The sequence below is a fragment of the Trypanosoma rangeli genome (assembly GCF_003719475.1).
Source record: "Trypanosoma rangeli strain AM80 chromosome Unknown Tra_15.4_contig_00142, whole genome shotgun sequence".
NCBI lineage: Eukaryota > Euglenozoa > Kinetoplastea > Trypanosomatida > Trypanosomatidae > Trypanosoma > Trypanosoma rangeli.
In genome coordinates this window covers 1-19,667 of record NW_021705888.1, presented here as the reverse complement: position 1 = coordinate 19,667, position 19,667 = coordinate 1, and the positions used below count along the sequence as shown (strand labels likewise).

General features: G+C 53.2%; 10 protein-coding genes across 10 annotated transcripts, besides 6 other annotated features; all 10 read left to right on the top strand.

The window, feature by feature from the left end:
* Positions 1-195: 195 nt before the first annotated feature.
* On the top strand, positions 196-4,494 carry TraAM80_04730 (adenosine monophosphate deaminase-like protein; the record flags this gene model as incomplete). The annotated part of the gene is made up of 1 exon (XM_029381646.1): positions 196-4,494. One exon carries the CDS (start codon positions 196-198, stop codon positions 4,492-4,494), a length of 4,299 nt encoding a protein of 1,432 aa, XP_029238473.1.
* A 133-nt stretch (positions 4,495-4,627) lies between these two features.
* Positions 4,628-4,656: a microsatellite.
* Positions 4,657-4,975: 319 nt separating this feature from the next.
* On the top strand, positions 4,976-6,541 carry TraAM80_04729 (uncharacterized protein; the record flags this gene model as incomplete). The annotated part of the gene is made up of 1 exon (XM_029381645.1): positions 4,976-6,541. One exon carries the CDS (start codon positions 4,976-4,978, stop codon positions 6,539-6,541), a length of 1,566 nt encoding a protein of 521 aa, XP_029238472.1.
* Positions 6,542-6,649: 108 nt separating this feature from the next.
* Positions 6,650-6,692: a microsatellite.
* Positions 6,693-6,792: 100 nt separating this feature from the next.
* Positions 6,793-6,857: a sequence feature (A-rich).
* A 67-nt stretch (positions 6,858-6,924) lies between these two features.
* On the top strand, positions 6,925-7,431 carry TraAM80_04728 (uncharacterized protein; the record flags this gene model as incomplete). The annotated part of the gene is made up of 1 exon (XM_029381644.1): positions 6,925-7,431. The coding sequence occupies one exon, from the start codon at positions 6,925-6,927 to the stop codon at positions 7,429-7,431; it is 507 nt and encodes a 168-aa protein (XP_029238471.1).
* Positions 7,432-7,468: 37 nt separating this feature from the next.
* Positions 7,469-9,013, top strand: TraAM80_04727 (uncharacterized protein; the record flags this gene model as incomplete). The annotated part of the gene is made up of 1 exon (XM_029381643.1): positions 7,469-9,013. One exon carries the CDS (start codon positions 7,469-7,471, stop codon positions 9,011-9,013), a length of 1,545 nt encoding a protein of 514 aa, XP_029238470.1.
* Positions 9,014-9,500: 487 nt separating this feature from the next.
* Positions 9,501-9,526: a microsatellite.
* A 304-nt stretch (positions 9,527-9,830) lies between these two features.
* On the top strand, positions 9,831-11,345 carry TraAM80_04726 (uncharacterized protein; the record flags this gene model as incomplete). Its single annotated transcript, XM_029381642.1, has 1 exon — positions 9,831-11,345. One exon carries the CDS (start codon positions 9,831-9,833, stop codon positions 11,343-11,345), a length of 1,515 nt encoding a protein of 504 aa, XP_029238469.1.
* A 903-nt stretch (positions 11,346-12,248) lies between these two features.
* On the top strand, positions 12,249-12,614 carry TraAM80_04725 (uncharacterized protein; the record flags this gene model as incomplete). The annotated part of the gene is made up of 1 exon (XM_029381641.1): positions 12,249-12,614. The coding sequence occupies one exon, from the start codon at positions 12,249-12,251 to the stop codon at positions 12,612-12,614; it is 366 nt and encodes a 121-aa protein (XP_029238468.1).
* Positions 12,615-12,826: 212 nt separating this feature from the next.
* Positions 12,827-13,231, top strand: TraAM80_04724 (uncharacterized protein; the record flags this gene model as incomplete). The annotated part of the gene is made up of 1 exon (XM_029381640.1): positions 12,827-13,231. The coding sequence occupies one exon, from the start codon at positions 12,827-12,829 to the stop codon at positions 13,229-13,231; it is 405 nt and encodes a 134-aa protein (XP_029238467.1).
* A 44-nt stretch (positions 13,232-13,275) lies between these two features.
* Positions 13,276-13,584, top strand: TraAM80_04723 (uncharacterized protein; the record flags this gene model as incomplete). Its single annotated transcript, XM_029381639.1, has 1 exon — positions 13,276-13,584. One exon carries the CDS (start codon positions 13,276-13,278, stop codon positions 13,582-13,584), a length of 309 nt encoding a protein of 102 aa, XP_029238466.1.
* Positions 13,585-15,087: 1,503 nt separating this feature from the next.
* Positions 15,088-15,106: a microsatellite.
* A 138-nt stretch (positions 15,107-15,244) lies between these two features.
* On the top strand, positions 15,245-15,736 carry TraAM80_04722 (uncharacterized protein; the record flags this gene model as incomplete). Its single annotated transcript, XM_029381638.1, has 1 exon — positions 15,245-15,736. One exon carries the CDS (start codon positions 15,245-15,247, stop codon positions 15,734-15,736), a length of 492 nt encoding a protein of 163 aa, XP_029238465.1.
* A 96-nt stretch (positions 15,737-15,832) lies between these two features.
* Positions 15,833-15,858: a microsatellite.
* Positions 15,859-16,024: 166 nt separating this feature from the next.
* Positions 16,025-19,018, top strand: TraAM80_04721 (uncharacterized protein; the record flags this gene model as incomplete). Its single annotated transcript, XM_029381637.1, has 1 exon — positions 16,025-19,018. The coding sequence occupies one exon, from the start codon at positions 16,025-16,027 to the stop codon at positions 19,016-19,018; it is 2,994 nt and encodes a 997-aa protein (XP_029238464.1).
* Between the last annotated feature and the right edge of the window lie 649 nt (positions 19,019-19,667).

The following is a 19,667-nucleotide window of genomic DNA, read 5'->3' as shown; positions in this document are numbered from 1 at the left end:
CCCCCTACGCCTCGTTTTGTGCGTACTTTTTCCTGATTCTCCTCTAGGTGGTAGCTGTGCGGGTGAACGCATTTGCGCCGTTTGAGTGAATGCCCCTTATTCCTTTCAATTTTCTTCTTTTTTCCTTTGTTGCCTCCCTGCGCATGTGCAGCGCCCGCGCGCCACTTCGTTAGCTGTTTTTTTTTTTCTTCTTGCATGGTTAACAGCGCACTCACTTCTTCTGGGTCGGAGGTCGGCCGACCGGCCCCTGCAACAACGGAGGAAGCAGGCACTGACCTCATTACGTGCCAGCTGTCACGCGCCCGTCTGTACGACCCCAACAGCAACACCAACAATAACACCGCCGCCACTGCTGACCCCAACATAACTGCCAACAACAACAAGAATGCTGGCCGTGGCAACTCCATCAAGAAGGTCCACAAGCTGAGCATTGACGGTGACGACGGTGACAGAGACTTTCTCAAGTGCGCTGAGATGATTGCAAACATTATTTGCTCGCGGCAGGCTTACAAGGATTGTGACAAGGGTGAGTTGGAGCATCCTTTTGAGACGGATGCGTCGGAATTTTTTGCGCAGTTGCAGGGCCAGCACCATGGCGATGGATGTGTGCTGAAGTTTGACGGCGGTGTGTACCGTTTTAACGGGATGAAAACGAAAATAGTGCCATGGGAGACATACATGCGTGATGTCAAGGCGGTATTCAGCGCCATTGAATCGGGCCCTTGTCTTTCCACCGCGAGGACGCGGCTCACCACAATTGCTGAAAAGTCACAGCTGTACTTTTTATTGAATGGTGGAGTGGAGCTGAGCTACAACAAGGACATGCTTGGGGGTGGCGTGTACGCCGTCTGTACACGTGTCGACAACGCCGTGCATCTGCCGACCTCCGTGACGGCCCCGACGCTGCTTGACTTCATCATCACAACGGCGGTGGAGCAGCCACGGACGCCGTTGTTCTACGACGAACAAGGAAGGGTTGTGCATCTCATGGAGTACTTGGAAAGCTGCGGTGTGACGGATCCAAGCGAGATAACCGGTCAGGGGCTTGGGCTGCAGCCAGTGCAGCACAGGAAGAAGCTTCAGCAGTACAACGTGCTAGATACAAACCTCAATCCCTCCGGAAAATTTGGTGCGCATCTACTGCAGGCAATATTCTCTACAAGTGGACCCAAGGAGGGAGACCTCCTCGGTGCCCTCATCCGTCCTGAGTTAGAGAAACGAGAGTTTAAAGAACGGCATGTGGTGGCGACTGAAATACTCTTCCCGCTATACGGCCAAAATGCCGAGGAATTGCAAAAACTTGCGGCATGGGTTCGGCGACAGGGTTTTAACTCCTTTGAGCTTAACATGTGGACATTGTGCATTCCACGCTCCGCACCGCTGTGTGGACCCAATGAGCAACCTGTCACGTGCGTCACCCTCGGCGACCAGTTGCGTCACATCTTTTATCCCATGTTTATGGCAACCCTCTACCCCATGGATGCTGCATGGGCGGATGTGGCCGCCTTACTACGCAAGACAGGTGGGATCAGCATTCGCCCTGAGCATGTCTTTCACACTCAAAACTTTCTATCCCATGCTGTAGACCCCGATGAGATTAAATACGGCGACATGGTAAACGATCACTACTTCTTTTATTATATTTGGGCGAATCTGGCCTCACTTAACGCCCTCCGCACACGTCTCGGTCTGAACACCCTGAATTTTTCTCCCTCCGTCTTTGAGGTGGCGCCTGCGTATGATCAGTTGGTCTCGAGTTTTCTCCTGGCAGATGTTGTATACCACGCCACTTCTCTAGAAAAGAGCTGGATCATGCAGTATCTCTTTATGTACTGCCGCATCGGTGTTGTTATGTCGCCGTTGCGGGACAATACACTTGGTATGTCCTACTTTGATCACCCTTTTGTGCGTTACCTGTCGCAGGGGCTGCTGGTGTCTGTCACAACCTCAGACCCGTTGTACTTTCACCACTCCGCCTCCCCCTTAGTGGAGGAGTACGCCACCTTGATGAAGCTGCACTCACTGCTGCCAATGGACCTCTGTGAGATTGCCCGTAACAGCGTGCTGAATAGTAACTTTCCACTGAAGATGAAGCGACGGTGGCTGGGAGACGAGTTTCAGGGTGCCATGAATCAGGGAAACGATATTCGCCGCTCCGGCGTCTGTGACGCTCGTCTGGAGTTTCGCAGCGAGTGTCTTCTCCACGAGGAGACGATACTGAACCTCGTCCTCTCGCAGGTTTGCAAGGAAGGTGAGCAGCCTCTCTCTCTTTCCTTCATCTCCACGAGAAACCCAGCCCGGCTGTCTGTGGAGGAGTGTCACCATTCGTGTGGGGGCCGGCGTCTCAACTACACGGATTGGCGGATTGTGTACCCGCGAATAGACATTGTTGGGGGCCAAATCCAGGCGCCCGCCATCGACGCCGTGGAGCTGCTGCGGGAGGTCATCTCCCTGCGCACAAAGTACGTCAAATCCCACGTCATCGATGTCGATGTGAAGGTGGAGGACGTCTTCAGCGACTCCAAGTTTGACGAGTCCAAGTGGGAGTATAACAACTACTACGGCGTGTTTCTGCTTTCCCGCACCGGCAAGTCCCCGCCGTGGCCGACGTTTATTCCGTCAGTGCGGGAGTTTATTGGCGACGTGGCAGCCGTGCGAGAGGCGGTAATGAGCCACCGCGGCCTGCAGGTCCTTGCTGACCAGCGACTTCAGCTGCTTGAGCGGAAGTTCTTGTTGCACCTCTCGCTAAACATTTCCAAGGAGGCAGGGGCGAAGACGGAGAAGGAGTGGAACAACCGCGACTTCTTCACGGCACACAAGGTTGACACGAATGTGCAGACTGCAGCCGGTATGAATGCCCGTACACTGTTGGAGTTTTTTGTTGAAAAGGCGCTCCACCACGGCCACGATGTGGTCTTTGAGGAGGACAACCAGCCTGTCACCCTGCGGCAAGTACTGGAGCGCTGCCAGATCAACGCCACCCGTATTACCGTCGATGAGCTGAATCACCTCATCAGTTCCAACCCGCGTATTCGAAACACGTTTCTGGAGGTGGACAACTTTATGAAGGGCCGTTACTTTGCGGAGCTGACTAAGCGCACCTTGGAGTTGTACCAGGAGGACGCCTTTAGCTTTTCTGAGAATCGGCTTGTAATTAAAGGGGCCTCAAAAGATGAATGGTGGAAGTTGGCGCAGTGGTTTGACCGTTACGGCATGGCAAGCTCACATAATCGGTGGATGATTAATTTGCCACGGCAGTACCGCCGCCTCCGACAAGAGGGTGTGGTGCGGAACTTTGGCGAGTACATCGATAACATGTTCCAGCCGTTGTGGGAGATCAGCCTGCACCCGGCTCAGGACACCAAGCTTCACTACTTTCTCACGCATGTGTCGGGGATGGACTGTGTGGGAGATGAGTCGAAGATAGATCTCCCACTCACCGGGACCTACCCGCACGACTGGGACAACGACCTTAATCCGCCGTACAACCTCTACCTCTACTACTACTGGGCAAACATTACCACCCTCAATGAGTTTCGCGCCTCCCGCGGTTTGGGAACTTTTTCGTTTCGACCGCAGTGTGGTGAGTTAGGCGGGGTAGAGCACCTCATTGGTGGATTTCTGCTTGCCAACGGCATCAACCACGGTGTCACCCTCAGCCAAAAACCAGTTCTTGAGTACATGTATTATATAACGCAGCTGGGGGTGGCAATGTCACCGCTGAGTAACACCGCGGCCGCCTCCGCCTACCTGTCCAATCCGTTTCCACTCTTCTTTCGCCGCGGTCTTAACGTTAGCCTTGCGACCAATGAACCGCTCTACTTTCACTTCACTCGGGAACCGCTGATTGAGGAGTACTCCATCGCTGCAAAAATATGGCAGTTTGAATTCAATGACCTGTCTGAGATTGCGCGGAATAGCGTGAAAAAGAGTGGATTCCCGCCCACCTGGAAGGAAAACGCCCTCGGTAAGTTGTATCACCTGAACTCGGCACTAGGCAACGATGTACGAAAGAGTCGTGTTTCGGATATTCGTGTCGCATACCGGTACGAGACGTATCACTCGGAGCTGGACTTTCTTTCAGGGCAGCTTTCAAAGGGACGATCGATGCCGCGGGCGATGCGCTTGCTTGAGGAGGAAATTGCCATCTACGAGGAGGTCATGCTGACCAAAGTGGTGATGCCTGCTGCGGCGGATGAGGATGAAGGGAGGGAGGAGACACGCAGCCCAGTGGCTCGTGCAGTGCGGTTAAAGGCAGAGTTGGAGGCGTTGGAACGCGACATGCAGCGGATGAAGCTTCTCACTATGCAGGTGAGAAACGAAAACCGGGGCATTGTGGAGGCCTTCAACCGGATTCGTGCGAAGCTTAACACAGAGGGCCTCATTGTGATGGGAAACCTTACCAACCGTCCTGCGTCACCCAAGTCGAACGGTGTTGCAGCCGGCAACACAAACAGCGGTGTGCCGGAGAATCACGCCAAGGCATCTGCTTAAAGATAGTTGCTGTGACTCTTTCTGGCGTCGGCAATGCTGTAGCTTTGGCATTACTGATTGGGTGGAGAAAATTTTGCTTCCCAGTGGATGTAAACAAGAGCATTGGCGAAATGAGGGATCTCCCTCCTCCTCGAAAACCAAACCAAACAAAACAAAACAAAATGATGGGGAACGAGACCCGTTTTCTTTATGTGTACCATAAAATGGCACATGTGCCTCTCTCTTTCTCACCCGCGAAGAGGAGCGGAGCCAATGCGACTGAGAGGAGAGAGGAATGCAGAGGAGGGAATAATATAAATTTGCACCTTTTGCATCCCTCTGTGGCGGTGAGTGCAAGGGCCACGAGTGTGGTTTGGCATTTTGTTTTGTTGGTTTCTTCCATCCACTCTAATTTATTTTGCGTTTTAGGCACGCGGTTTGTTCCGCCGCTATTTCATTCATAGTACATATCCGCCCACAAAGGCACTCAGCAGAGACGGTAATGAAGACAATTATGGAGGATTTACTGACTGGGTGGTCGGTGAACGACGGAAGGTTAAAGCTGCATGGCAGCAGTGGGAGCCATTTTACGCCGCCTAACGGGCAGGGGTCACGCTCTGGTGGATCCATCACAGGGGCGAGTTTGGGAAGGACCCGATTCTACGGCTGGCATTCCTCGCAAACATTCTCTGATGAAAGTCGTGAGGGGGGCGGTGCTGCGGGCCCGCGCTTTGGCTCAGCGGCATTGCGTGTTAAAGAGAAAAACCGCCTGCAGCAGCAGATGTATTCACCTTATTTTTGCCCTGTGGGCCCGGCCGCAGTGCGAAGACGACCCGGCAACAGGACCTTTGCTGCTGCGGTGAGAACTGCCCCGTGCCGTCCATGCAACAATTCCGCAGGGATTACACGCAGGTCACGTTGTGTTTCTGGAGAGCCGACGGCTTTAGCTCCTTTACCAATGGCCCCGCGGCTGGTGCAGAGTGTGAAAGTTGGTTCAAGAGCTGTGTCGCCGCCACGCAAAACGTCTGAGCACATCCCGCGCAGCCCCGGCGGCGCCTTCCTTCGTAGTCTTGCTCAATCACCCCAACCGTGCGATGAGAGCAATAACGTCCTTCCTGATGTACGGTGTCAATCTAATAATGACGCCACTAATTTAGCCTTTGACCATCATCCGCAAGAGGGCAACGTGCACGGCGGCGGTGCCATGGTCCATCTCTTGGTAAACGAAAACAGGCGGGGCAGCGATTGTTCTTCTTTTCAAGAATCTCCCTGCGAGAGCCCCGCCAGTGACCCGGCAGTTTTTTTGCGTCTACAGATGAGGTGGGAGGCTGCCTGCGCGATGGAGGCGAGCGCGTCGCAGCGTTGTGTTGTTTTGACGAAAATGATACAACAGCTAAAGAATCAGATTGACGAGGCCAGTGGTGCTCTGGAAAGCGTCAAGATGCAGCGGGTTTTGCTTCAAGAGAGAATGCGGTCGTTCACCGCTCTTCAGCTGGACGTGGGACGAGAGGAGAGGAAATGCAGGGAGCTGCACCGTCTGGCTGAGGCGGCGGTGAAGCGTAAGAACTGCGCTCAGGTGTTGCAGCCCAAAAAAGGATTGCGTGTTGATGCGGCAACCGAACTACATGAATTTGGTGAGGATAAGCCGACGCTGCTGGCGAGCCTTGCCCAGCAGCGTGACTCACTTCAACTGGAGCGAACATCGCTTAGGCAGGCGATTCGTGCGGCTAGTGCGGAATCTTGCGGGAAATCGACCAACAACGCTCTAATTTCCAGCGTCGCACCACGACTGCAGGAGGCCGAGCGGCGAAGGCTTGAACAGAGTATCGCAGCTCTGCAAGGGCGGGAGCAACAACTGAGGGTGCGAGCCCGGCGGTCCGAGATGCACGCCGATAGTATCATGGAAAACGTTGAAAAACTTCGAACTGCAATGCGCCAGACAAAAGAACAGTACCGCAGAAAGGTAGTGGATAGTTCCGATACGACGTCTGTCTCAGAGATCCTTGAGAACGTAAGTGTCACAGCTAACTCAATGGGGAGCTGCTTCGTCACAGAGTTGGCGGCCTGACGTGTTTCCTCATGGACGAGGATAATCTGGATGACGCTTCTGAACAAGTTTGTTTGCTTTTATTTGATTGATGTATATTATGTCCGTGCCCGTCTCCGTGCCTGGGCATGCGTGAGAAAGTGTGTGTGTGTGAGAGTGAGTGAGAGAGAGATGGATGCGATGCCGTGTAATACAGACCGTTTTTTTTTTTTGTACTGCTTTCTCCCTTTGGACGCATTTCATATTCTGCGGTGTCGCCGCGAAGCCCCACGTCTTTTTTAATTTAATTTTTTTTTTGTTACCTTCTCTTCTTATCCCCTTCTTTCTTTTTCCTTTTTTGCGTGTGTGCCTGTGCGCATAGGTGTGGTCTTGGTGCTTTATCAAGGGAACTTCCTTTCTTGGCAATGCGAGTGGCCACGGAACGGGTTTGTCTTCCTTCTGGGGAGCGACTAAGTTCCTTTCCGGAGCCGGTTGTGCAGAAGATGAGGAGAATTGCCTTCGCCGTTCTTCGACGACTATTTTCTCCTGTTCTCAGGCGGCACGTGGCCACTCTGCACCGAAGGAAAGCTCTCACGTTGTGGCGGCGTCTGAAGGATTTGGAGGCGGAGCTGACGCTTGTTCTGGAGCGGCTTTCTGCACCCGTGCAATGTGCCCAGAAACTAGGTGCGGACGAGGCGTTGACGGGGGCGTCGGGGGCTAATAAGGCGTATCGTTGCGTCAGCGGACTACCGTGTGTTTACTCAAGGGGAGATGGTGCAGTACGTGGGGGAACCGGGCAATGCCGTGGTCGTGTTACTCGTTGGAAACGTAAAGAAGAGAACGAGGACGGTAAAAGGAAAGAAGAAATCCTTGCTGGAGAGGCCAAACTCTCTTCCTTCCACCGCACCCATTGCTGTGATACCATTCGATGAGTCCTCTCATGTGACTCATGAGTCTTCTACACCCAGCATGCGCAGCAGTAGTATGTACATCTCCTATGTAGACGCGCCAATAACATACGATGTGATTGGTGCGCCTGCGGTGTTTGGGGAGTATACCACAGTGGGGGGATACCCATGCACGGAATGCCTCGTGACGGAGTCTTTACTTGTTGTGACGGCTACCCTGTCGAAGGAGGCCTACTGTGAGATCTTGGGCGCATTTCCTAGGCCCATTCAGCAGCATGTTTTACTGATGGCGTTTAGGAGCCGTGAAAAACTTCTTCCGCGGTTTGCCCCCATGAATCTTGCCCGCATGCGGCTCTGCCCTCTACTTACCGAACTTAGCGACGAAAACCTGCTGCATCTCATGGATTACCTTGTTCCATGCACGCGAGCCGCTGGCATGCAAATTGGTGAACCCAACAACCCCAAACACATATTTTTTATTCGACGGGGTGCAGTACATATTCGTGATGAGGAGGCTCTTGTGGCAGAAGTGATCCCCCCCACGCAAGCAAGGAGCCGAAGCCTCTTTTTGGAGGGTCATACTTTTGGCGAGCGACAGTGCATTTTTCGCGAGGCTCTCGGGGACTGCTTTTACGCGTTAACAAACGTGGACTTGTATTTGCTGCCATTTTCTGTGCTCATTCAATTTATGAAGCAGCAGCCAGACGCACGGACGACGATTTACGCCTCTGCGAGGGCGGCCTCCGCAGTGCTGGAAAACGATTATGGGGGGATGCGGTTTGTCCCAGCTTCGCTGGAGAAGCTGGGCATTGTTATGTTGGGCTCTGCGCAGCTCTCTAAGTGGTTTCAGCGGCGTGTCAACATCAGCACCGCCAGCTCCAGTTGTACCTCAGTTTTTGGCACCCTGAACTCGAACCTGGGAAAGGTGAAAAACCCAATGGGCTACGCTGCTCCTGGGGCCTCACCGCATTTTATTGAGCAGATACACAAGATTCCACTGCTAAATCTCTGCACACCACCCGACGCCTTCTACGTCGAGTGCGCACTGCACTGGAAGATGACTTCATACGACTCGGGGGATTACATTGTCCATCGTGGCAGCGAGTGCAACTGTCTGCTGCTGTTCCCACAGGGAGGTGCTGCTGTCGTGTTGGAAGAAAAACATATTCCACAGGGGGCCGTGAACTTGCCCCCAGCTGCCTTGCATAATAAACTCTCAGCTGTGCCACGGGAGTGTATCATAGGCTACACGTGCGTGCGCAGACACCCGTGGACGCTCAGCGTTATTGCCATGGAATCTCAAGTGGAGGTGTGGGAGATGAAACGAGTGACATTTGTAGAACTTCTTCGGAAGCATCAGTTGGACCGGAAGCTGCAGGACCTTGTGCTGCAGCTGATGCAGCCGCTCATGCGACTGAGGAGTCGCTCCGTGGTTCTTGACATGCAGCCACTTTTGACGCCATTGCCTAACTCTCTCTGGAGTGAAGGACGCATTCCCAACCTGCATCCTGTGAGCCCGTCCGAATGTCTGCGCTTCCCGGTCTGGAAGGAGGGAGATTTCCCAATGCAATCCCACAACTTAAACCGCCGTTCAAGCATTTTCTAGGCCCACTTTTAGATTTTTTCAGGGGCTACCGAATTGACTGCAACTCTCTCCTTTCAATAAGGAGGCCGTTGGCGGAAGGGAAGGTGCTACTGGACCCGAAGGAGATCAACCGGTCAATGCAGCAGGTTGAATGGGATGAGTTATACACGCATGTATTCGATGGGGGGGGGGGGGGGGCGATGCCAATAGTGTGTCTCAGTCCCTACTTACTCGGCTGCTGTCCTCTGGGCCAACGTTTCGGCGGGCAACAGGAGTTAGAATAGCGCCTGGCAGGCTTTGGCAAGGGATGTGTGCCTGGATGTAGATTAATCTCCCCCCGTTATTCAACACGTTGAAATTAGAGTAATTAGAGGACACATTACACGTGACAAGCGTGGGTGATATGCCGTTTTTTTTTCTTATTGTGTAGGCATGCGTGTAGCTTGTCTCCTGTTGGATGCAATCATACCATGCCTTCAAAAGGCGTCTTTTATTTCTGGTTCAGTCATTGTTGTTGTTGTTGTTGTTTTTTTTTCTGGGTGCTTTTTTGCTTTTGGCGGCGGCTGCCGGGCGGCTGGGATGGAGCCCGTACGTACATCATTTCTGTCTGCACTCCCGACTCGAGGGGCAAGCCACCACTACACACCGCACATCTTTCTTTTTCTCTCCTTGTGGAGGTTTTTATTTCACATTTCTCTCACGGGTGGAAGAACACCATTACGAAGTGATCCACCTGTAGAGGGGAGGGGAGGAGGGAAGAGGATATTATTGTCCGTGTGTGCGTGTGCGTGTGAAAGGTGGGCTTAGCCGTACCTCACGAGTCGCAAAACAGTGAAGAATGGCACAGGCGGTTCCACAGTGTCTCCTCCAGTTGCTGGAGGACTACACGTTGCAGGCACTCGACGCCGCGCAGGACGTCTCTGACGAGTTTGAGGAGGAGTTGGTGGAGCTGACAAGTCGCGCCCAACGCATTGAGACCGTTTTGCAGCTCGCTCGCGAGTGCGAGCGGAGTCGCTCTGTGCCAGTCTCTCCAGTGGCATCAGAAACAATTTTTCGGAACTCGTCTGCAGCGCTCACGCAATTCACCCTGCAGGCGTTGGGGCAGATGTCACAAGAGCTCACTGGGGTTCCGGATATCCGTGCAGCGACACCTGATGTTAAGCTCCCCCCGTTTGGGCTGCATCCAATTTGCAGGCCCGTTTCGCTGGCGGAGGCGGCGCTCGAACTGTTTGCTCGCAACACAAGAGTTGTTTCCAGGCGTGTGGGGAAGCGCGAACGCGACGCCGACGCCGCGCGAAGGGAACCCCAGCAGGAGGTAGCCGTAAAGGGAAGTGTCTTCTCAAGTCTTGCGGAGAAGCAGCGAGAAGGACGATTGGCGCTGTATACCGCGCGAACCGCTCTGTTTCCTCGCACGGTCCCTTTGCCCACACTATCGATTAAAGGCGGTGAGGAGACGCTTCCGTCGTTTGTACCCCCAGCTGTGAGAGATTTTGCTGCGCTCAACGTGGAGGCCGAGTGCGAGATGCTGTCAGCTTTTTATCGCGTGGACGCAAAGGCCCAGCTGCTTCGGGAACTACCTACTCTTCGAAGTTCAATCAAGCACCTTCAAGACTCCTTGCATGCTGCCGGCGTGTCGCTTCACTGTCAGTGTGACGAAATGCATGAAGGAGGAACGCAACCATGGCTTGAATTTCCTTCTGTTTCTGAGGGCGTGATTAGAATATCGGTTAGGCAATCCCTGCTACTGGATGTCACATTCGACTCCGTGCAAGGCGGGCAATGGCGCGTTTTGTCTTTACATTGGCTCTTGCGTGCTCAGACACTGCCGGCGATCTTACAGAAGCAAACTTCGTCACTGTGTGTGTGTAGTGGCGAGGATGATATGCAGCTCTTATCACACGGGGGAGCTCTGCGTGTACAACCAGCGCACAATGAGGCCACTGTACGCTACCTCACCAACTGTCTTGAAACCGGGTTGGAGAGTGGGTGTATGGGGGCTCTTCGTGTTGTGAATGCTGTGGTGATGGAAGTGGTTCAAGCACAATGTAAGGCGTTGAGGGAGAAGTTTTTTGTGGGCCCGCTTGTGTCGTCGTTTATGCTGGATGTTCGTCCAGGAACACATGTGGCTTTTAAACTGGAGCTGCCTCCCACGATGGGGTCGGCACAGGGCGGTGCGCTGCATGTGAAGTACAAGCTCTACATGGGTACGATTGTTGTGGAACGGAGACAGGGAACAGATGCCCGAATGACGCAGCAGTCCGACCTCTACGCTGACTCGTTGGTGCGATTGAAACCCTTTCCCGTTGTAGTTGTGGACGTGGAGTCTCTTGTGTGGCAGCTTGTTTCTGTGTAGTCGTCTGCTACGAGCTTTGGGTCTCCTCACGTGTTGGCGTTGCGGTTCTTTTCGTTCCTCTTGTTGTGTCGTATTGACGGATGTAAAAGTGCGCTCCGTGCAGCTGCAGCTGCAACGTCAACATTTGCTTTTTTTAAAAAAAATAATGTGAACTCCGTTCAGGGGCATCTCTTTTTTGGGGTTGTGTAGACAGTCTTACTCTTTGTTTTGCTGTGCGTGGATGCGTATGTGTGGGGTTTTGGCTGGATTTTTCTTTTTCTTTTTTGCTTGCATGCCGTTCAATGTTCTCCATGCTCCTGCGAGGAAGAAGGGTTTTTTTTTTGTTGTGTGTGTGGGGGGTGGGGGGAAATGTGTGTTGCAGTCTGTCACAGAGAGGAGTGTGGGGGGAAGGAGGAGGCGAAGGTGGGGTCGGGGGGCAACTGACAGAGAACTGCCGACGTGCAGCAGCGACGGGGATGTGGGGGATCTTGCCACCAAAAAGGGCGACGACGCCATTCTTCTGACATTGCCGCTCTGCCAGCGATGGGTCAGCAAAGCTGCTCTACCCGTTTCTCCTGCACCGCGCCACGCCGCGCGGGCAGTGCTGCAACGCGAATTTGGCTTTTTGAGGTGAGCGATGTCGTGCCCGGCGGCCACTTTCTCACTGCCCTGCAGCAGGTGGTTCGCGATGAACTGAATGATGCGATTGGGAGGTACCGTACCACCACTGCAACGATGATCTCCCCACTGCCGATGCGTCATTGCCGGTTCAACTTATAGCGGAGATTCTTATGTGACCCTTCGAGCGAGGCGGAAGACTAACGGGTGAGTAAGGCGACTTCCTAGCCAGCCGCTTATGTTAGGCAGATTTTTGCGTTTTCCGCCACGTTCGCCTTTATTGGACAGAATATGCGTCCCTCGTGCATGCTTTCTATTCGTGCCGCAAACTTTGCGCTAAATGGGGTGCTGTTATTGGCCTTAAAGGCTCATCCGGTGGTTGAGGCAGGTGTCGGGAAACCCATAGAGTTAACGCCGCTTTACCTACTGGCTTTCGATCGGTATATGCGACTTCAGGGAGCGTCAATACATGTCACTTGCGCCTCGTGTGGGAGGGTGGATGGGTGGGATTCATTGGCTGCACTGTCATCGGAGAGGGGGGCGGCAGAGTTGCTCGCAACAGCTGCAGAGGCCTCCCTTTTCCTTTTCCCCTTCCGTGCAGCAGGCGGACGGCGGCGAGGTTCTGTCGTTTCAGTTATGACGACGTTCCTCTGCGTTGCCGTCACCGCCTGAATTGTCCTTGCTGGAGACGAAGATATACTGCTCAAGTTTTACCCACGTTTAACCTACAACCGGCCGACGGCGCTTCCACAACTTCGTTTAACCTGCACACGCGGAAAGACTCGTTGCTGTAACCGGTAATGGCTTCACCGTAGAAGAAGCAGCAGTGGTGGTGCCAGATTCCACAGCAAAAACACGGAAGCGGAGCGCAGCAGAAGCGAATCATGAAACGGGCATGCGTGAATATTCTTTTACATTTTCCAGACACGATTGACCTCGTCGTATCCCATCAACTGCTGCTCACGTCTGAGGCTGTCACGGCTCTAAAGGGTAATAATGTGGGGGAGGCACTTGTGGACTTCTGCCATTCGGAAGATGTGGGCCTCACTGTGACAGTGAAACATGATCCGGAAGGGATGAGAAATAAGCTTTTTTTATGCGTCATAATCCTCATTGTTGTCTCCTCCGTCGCCTGTGCAGTCTTGTTGCTTGTGTGGCGCCGTGTTGAGGATTGCAGTGTATGTCCCACTACCGTTGGAGCTTGTGGTTATCTCTGCGCTGGCGCGTCATTTACTCGGCCCGGTTGCCTTTGCAGCGCGGCGGCGTGGTATCAGGGGCCGTGTGGATGAATTGTATGCACCGCAGGGGTTGGATTTGGATAACACGTACGTTAATGGCGCTGCCTCTCCGCTCCATTGAGAGGCTTCCCCAGAAGAGTTGGGACACCACGAAATTGTGCTCCACTTTGGTAAATACAAATGTTCTTATCTGTGATGCTGGCATCTTCTCAGCGGCCGGGCCTCCAAAGCCGTTGCCTCGTGAAGTGTCGGCGTCGTTCTGGCAGGGTTTTTTTTTTTTGGACAATGAGGCTGCGTCTTCAGCGACTGGCAAGTACTTGGAGGGGCCTCCAGGGCTGCGGCAGGATCCACTACGCGTAATAAATCAGACGCTACTTGTGCAGGAAGAGACTGAACAGCGGTGAGAGCCTTCGTTGAGTAAACTGCCATGGAGACGGAAATTCTGGACCAAACACCGCGGACGCCGCCCTTTCACTTGCCAGTGTTTTTAGGCTTACAGTTGGAGCTTGTGAGCACCACATGCAGTTTTCTAGAGTCAGTCAGCACACTTACCGTTACCGCGGATCTGATTTCCTCATGGATAGGAACATGGATCGAGTGTATGAATCAACTGTGTAGTCCTGCGTGTAAGGAGGAAGAGAGACTACGTGTTTCGAAGAGCAATGAGTCGTAGGTATCTGCTTTGTAGCGGGATGTGTCCTCAAAGGAGTTCCCTGAGCGTACGACGAAGAAAGCATTAAGGAATTCTCTTCTTGATCGTGAAAACTCGAATAATAGCGAGTTTTGTGCAGATGCAATGTGCATGAATGGGTGTGGTGGGGATGAGTATAATTACAAAAGGGTGTCAAACGCTATCGCAGCTGAGAAAGTGCTTGTAGCCTCCAGCATAATGAGGAGGGGAGGAGTGGGGACCTCCATAACGGAGGTTATGCTTCGCAGGGCTAGACCTATGCTGAAGCCTTGGACGTTGCGATGCCAGTTTCAGTGGCTGCTGAGGTTATTATTTTTATTTTTCTCACACTTGGCTTTCCGTATCGACGTTGTACCCTTGTGTGAGGACTGGGGTGGCATCAGGAGGAGTTACCGGGGGCGCTTAGGTGGGTTTGGAAGCCGGTGCTGCTGGGTGCCGTGTGGGACCGTTCCCTCACAGGGTGAGTCGCAGCCTCTTTACCTGCTGTTGCGCCTGAGGATGAGACGGATAAGGAGTTGTTGTTTATTTCAAACCTTTTTTTTTCAGGGCATTAACGGTGGGGCAATGAGAGCACCACAAAGGTAGCGGTTTGTGATACAGATGAGAGCGGCGGCAACAATGCACAATAATAACAGCTGCGTGAGGGGCATCACTCTGGTTTCGACAGAGGAGCCGGAGGGGGCGGGGGTAGAGTGCTGCGCCTGAGGTTACATGCTCTGTTGGGGGTTCTCTTTACGAATCCTTCTTTGTTTCTCTCCGCGGGTTCCGTTGCGTTGGCAAATCTGCAGTACGACGCGTCCAAGGGATCGCTCGTGCTGGGGACGATTGTAGTCGACCTTGTGACCATCACCATTTTCTTTTTTGTTTTTGTGTGAACGTGGCGATGCTGTGCGGAGCGCATAATTGGGGAGGACACGCGGGTGCCATGGGCTGCTCGCGTGCCGCACTGAGGGGGTGGGTCTTGCACGCTCGTGCGTTGGTGGGGTAGTGCTGGCCCCCTTGCTGCGCCTCTGACGACGAAGATGACAGTGATATCCATTTATGATAGTTACCTGTTTCTATCCTTGTGGTGGCACGCATCTCCCACCACATCACGCTTTTTTTTTTTGTTATCATCTTCACTGAGGATGAGGCAGAGACAAGAAACCCTCCTCTTTGCGAGCACTGCTTTCTTAACGGAGAGGTACATGTGTGGGTGTCGTGTGCAGCGTCGGAAATTATCATTATTATTATTAATGAACAATTCTCATTGCGTGTGTTGTGGCTCCTCATTGCAGGACGTTCCCCGTTTTTTTTTTCTTTTTGACCTTGTAGCTTACATCTGCGTCGAACACACACACGCACGTGGAGGTAAGGAGGGAGTAACAGGGGAGATGAGTTCGGGATTTAGCGCCAGCAATTTTTTGCGCTTGGCGACTGACACTGTCCGGCATGACATGCGGACAATGCTGCACTGGGACCCAGTGTACAACAGGGTGCACTGCGCCATGCGGGATGCCTTCTTCCTCGTCATCGACACCCCCAAATTCTTCACGTACACGCACAGTTCGTATGGGGCAATGCGGCGGTACATTCGTCAGGCCCGTATTAACAAGGGTAAGGTGAATCCAGAGGACTTCCGCGACGTAGACACCAATGTCTTGCGGGAGTCGCTTATCCGCTACGCTCAGTGGAAAGGACCATTGCAGAAGATTGATTTTCGCTGGTTCTACTGGATGTATGCGCTTATGATTGCGTATGTCTTGTGGCAGGGGCTTGTGCTTCAGAAAATGCTGGACGAGAGGGTCGAGCGCTCTGGCATGTCGTTGGATGAACGTCGCCGAATGTTTGACGATGAGTACGAAGAGGATGTGCGACCCCGCTAATGCGCGGGAAGGGAAGATGCCTGCGGGTTTTGAGGGTGAAACGATTTCTCGTATAGTTATCAGTGACGGCGATAACATGTCACTTTTCTTTCTTTTTGTGTGTGTGAGTGAGTGAGTGAGTGGGGACGGGGGAAAGCAATGCTCCTGCGACGCTCTGAGTACATGATGGATTTTTCTCGCTGCGGAAAAGCCGCAATGTGTGTTCTTTTCTCTTTTCCGTAGTTGAGGAAGAAAAGAAAAGAAAACTAAAAAGAGGCAGGTTCCAGACGTTGAGTTTCACTGTTTGTGATGACTGCAGCCCCGATGCTGCTGCCCAAGAAGGACAAGTATGAACAGCTGCTGGCAAAGTACGACTGGAGCTCGCCATTTCCACCACGCGGCTACCAGTTCGGCGTAGGACGCGGTGCTAAGCCGTTCTCTACATCCGCAGAGTTGAGTTCTGCTATCGGTGCTACCACCGCCCCCTTTTTGCTCTCAACACCTGAAACGAATGGCCTGTTAGATGCGTTAGATCGTCTCGAGGAGCGGCGGCAGAAGCGCCGAAGGGATGACGCGAAGAAGTCTCACCGTGTCGCCGCCACGACGCACGAAAACGCGAAGCCGAAGACTCTGCTTTCCATGGACGATCTTGCCACGGTTGGCAGCGGTATGGCGGGACACTCGCTGGTGAAGCGCAAGGCGCGCACAGAGGATATGGATGTAATAGATGACCACGCATTTGCGGACGAGACGTCGGTGGTGACGGCGGGGGACTTGCTTCGCAGCCAGACTTTCACCACCAATCAAACGCTGGAAAACATTCTTGGAATGGGCTCGCCAACGGAGCAAACGACGTGGATTACGCACTCACGTGCATTTCGTGAAATGGGGATGACAAAAAAGGCACAACAGACACTAATGGAGGGTTGTAGACTTACTGGGGCTAAAGGACCATTTATCTGGAAGGAGCGTTTAGAGTACACTCAGGACCCGGCAGCTCAACGACAGCTCCTTGAAGAGGCTGTAAAGGCCTGTTCCGGGTGTGAGGAGTTGTGGTTGCTGTTGCTAGAGCATGAGCCTCCCCACGAGCAATTACACTGGCTGCAGCAGGCCGTCATGATGTGCCCCTCGAGTGAGAACCTCTGGCTACGCGTCCTGCAGCACATTTCTGCGCCACGAGATCAAAAGAAGATTATCCGCAAGGCACTTGAAGTGACCCCTCAGCTTCCGTCTCTTTGGGCGATGTTGGCAAGGCTAGAGTCCTACGAGGCGGGTAAAGCCATTTTTAATGCGGCTGCAGCCGAGCATCTCTCACTGCAGATTATTGTTGAGGCATCCAAGTTTGAGGAGTTTCACCTGCATGCACACGTGAAGGATGGAAATGGGACGCAGGAAGGAGGGCAGCAGGGGTTGAGCAATGAACGAATTCAATGCTTTGTGCGTCAGGCTGCAGGGCGGTTTCTTGTAGTGGACGAGGAAAAGTCAAGAAGAGAGTGGCTTGAGGCGGCACGCGCCGCTGCCTTTGAACGATACATTGTGACGTCCGCATACATGTATTTGTACTTTGTTTCCGACAGGACGGCAGCCTCTCTTTCGGTACCCGCCACATGGATAGAGGATCTAATGGCACTACTCCCAGACGCATGGCAGACGCATGAGACACTCTGCGCCGCATGGGCGGCGATGCTCATCCTTCACCAGACGTGCAGTAAGGCTTCACAGGGTGACTCCGGCGTCACAGAAAAGGAGGTGGAGGTCATGACCGCTGCTTTGCATCTGGCTCCGTCCTTGGCGATGGACGCCATCCTGTCGGCGTTGGCACAGCACCCCTTTCTTACCAATGCATTCGTCGTGAAGAGCGGTAAGGTGGAGGAGGAACAAGAGGAGGAGCTTGACCTACCGGCGAAGACGACAACTTCGGCCTTGTCGCCAGCAAATGGCGCCACCACTTCGGCTACCGCGGCTTCGCATAGTCTTCCATTGCCACTGACATGTGTTTTTCTTCCAACGCTGTTGCCTATGCCGTCGCTTGCCACGGCGGAGGTGACAATTCGCATCGCTAAAGTATTGTATGATCGCAGACTGTATGAGGGCGCCTTACATGTGCTGCAGCTGGGCATTTTGCAGCACCCCACAAATACCTCTCTCTTTGCAGCTGCAGCCAAAACCCTTGTGGCACTTGATCGTGAGGCACAAGCCGTGGAATTGCTTTTGCGGGGAACGGAGCTTCTAGCGGTGGATAGTGACATTGTGTGGGTTAAGTTGGCCGTGCATCAGCGAAGTAAAGGCGAAAAAATTTTGCCTCTTCTTGGGAAGGCTTTGAACATGTTTCCCAAGTCTGAAAAGCTGTGGTTGATGCGATTGGAGGCAGAAGGGATGCGGATTAAAGGGTTGCTGGATGATGCGGCAATGCGGGGCGTCAGCACGTCAGCCTTCATCACTGAGCTGCGCCAAATCTACATGAAGGCTCTTGGTCTGGCGCACTGTCGTTTCTCCCCCGCTGTGTGGTGTTACGCAGCTGAGCGGTTGGAGTCCACTTTGTTGAGCAATGCGAGTGCAGCCCGAGCGCTGCTTCTTGAGGGTGTCGTCGTCTGCGGGCAGCAAGAACCGAGTAGGAAGGCAGAAATCCATGCCACTTTTGGCCTTGCGAGGTGCCACGTGGAACTAATGCACGGGGGTCGTGAAACAGCTCTGGAGGTTGTGAGGGAAACGTTACAGCTGCTGCCTAAAAAGAATGGCTGCTTTACTGTTTCTGTGGGCGAGCTGGTGTCTCTTTCCATTGACCTTGAGGCACCTGCAGCGCGGGGTCGTGCGGCGGCACAGGCAGTGCAGCATTGGCATGTGCGGGATCCCCTAGTGATTAGCTCCATTGCGAAGGTGTACCATGCGGCTGGCAAGTGCGACAAGGCATTTGATCAGGCATTGAAGGCGGTAAAAATGAGTCAAGGGCGTTGTGGTGATGCTGTGGCCTTGTGGCTGAAGCTTGCCTCCCTGCCTGCGTACAGTCACGTGGTGAGATTGTTAATGGGAGTAACTGACGAAGCTGAATTGTCTAACACGGAGGAGTCTGCTCCTATGAGTATGCTGTTGCCATGGCTATGGAGCCAGGTTGGAGCGGACGGCGGTGATACGGATCCAGCGAGTGATGCGGGCAGCAGAGAAAAACGCACAGCAAAAATTAACAATGGTCCCCTTTGGCTGCATGTCGCCAAGATACGGGACCCAAGCAACGTGACACTGCTCGGCTACAGGGACTCTATTGAGTCCATGCTACAGCAGGTAATGGATCTCATTGAGCTGTGAGAGGTACGACTTATCCTATCCTCCCTGGCTGGTTGTTATGCGAACGTTGAGACACTTGTCTGTATTACTCTCGTTGTTGTTGTTTTGATGGACTGGGAGTTGAGATGATGGCTTGATTTCCCATTCTTTTTCCTTTAATAAATGTTTGTGGGGGGTAACGCTGGAAAGGGCCTCGCTTGCACTCCTCTCTCTCTCTTTGGATGATGCGTGTACAAAGCTCTTTTCTATTTACTGCTGTGTCACGGATGTTGTCTGTGGACTCACATGCATACGCATGTGCAATTGGATGCACGCTCTCACTTTGGTTTTCTCTTTGGCACCTTTCTTGTTTTTGTTTGTTGGCTTGTCCCGTATGAGTCCTTAAAGGGAATTTGAATTTAACAGTTGGACCTTGTCGGCCGCAGTGGCTTGCTTTTCTCGTGCCCTTTCAAGGAAGAAGCAAAAGTTGACATCTGCTTATTGCAATTAACACACATCGTGGCACGCCAGAGTCGAGCGGCGCCGCCAGCTGTGCCACAAACGGAGGAATTGAATAAGACTGAGCTCATATATCGGCGATGAGCGAAGTGCCTGAGGAGTTTACGGACTCGGCCGAAGAGTGGGAGGCGCCTGTGCAGGTTTACCCGGCGGAGGAGGACAAGCCGCGGCG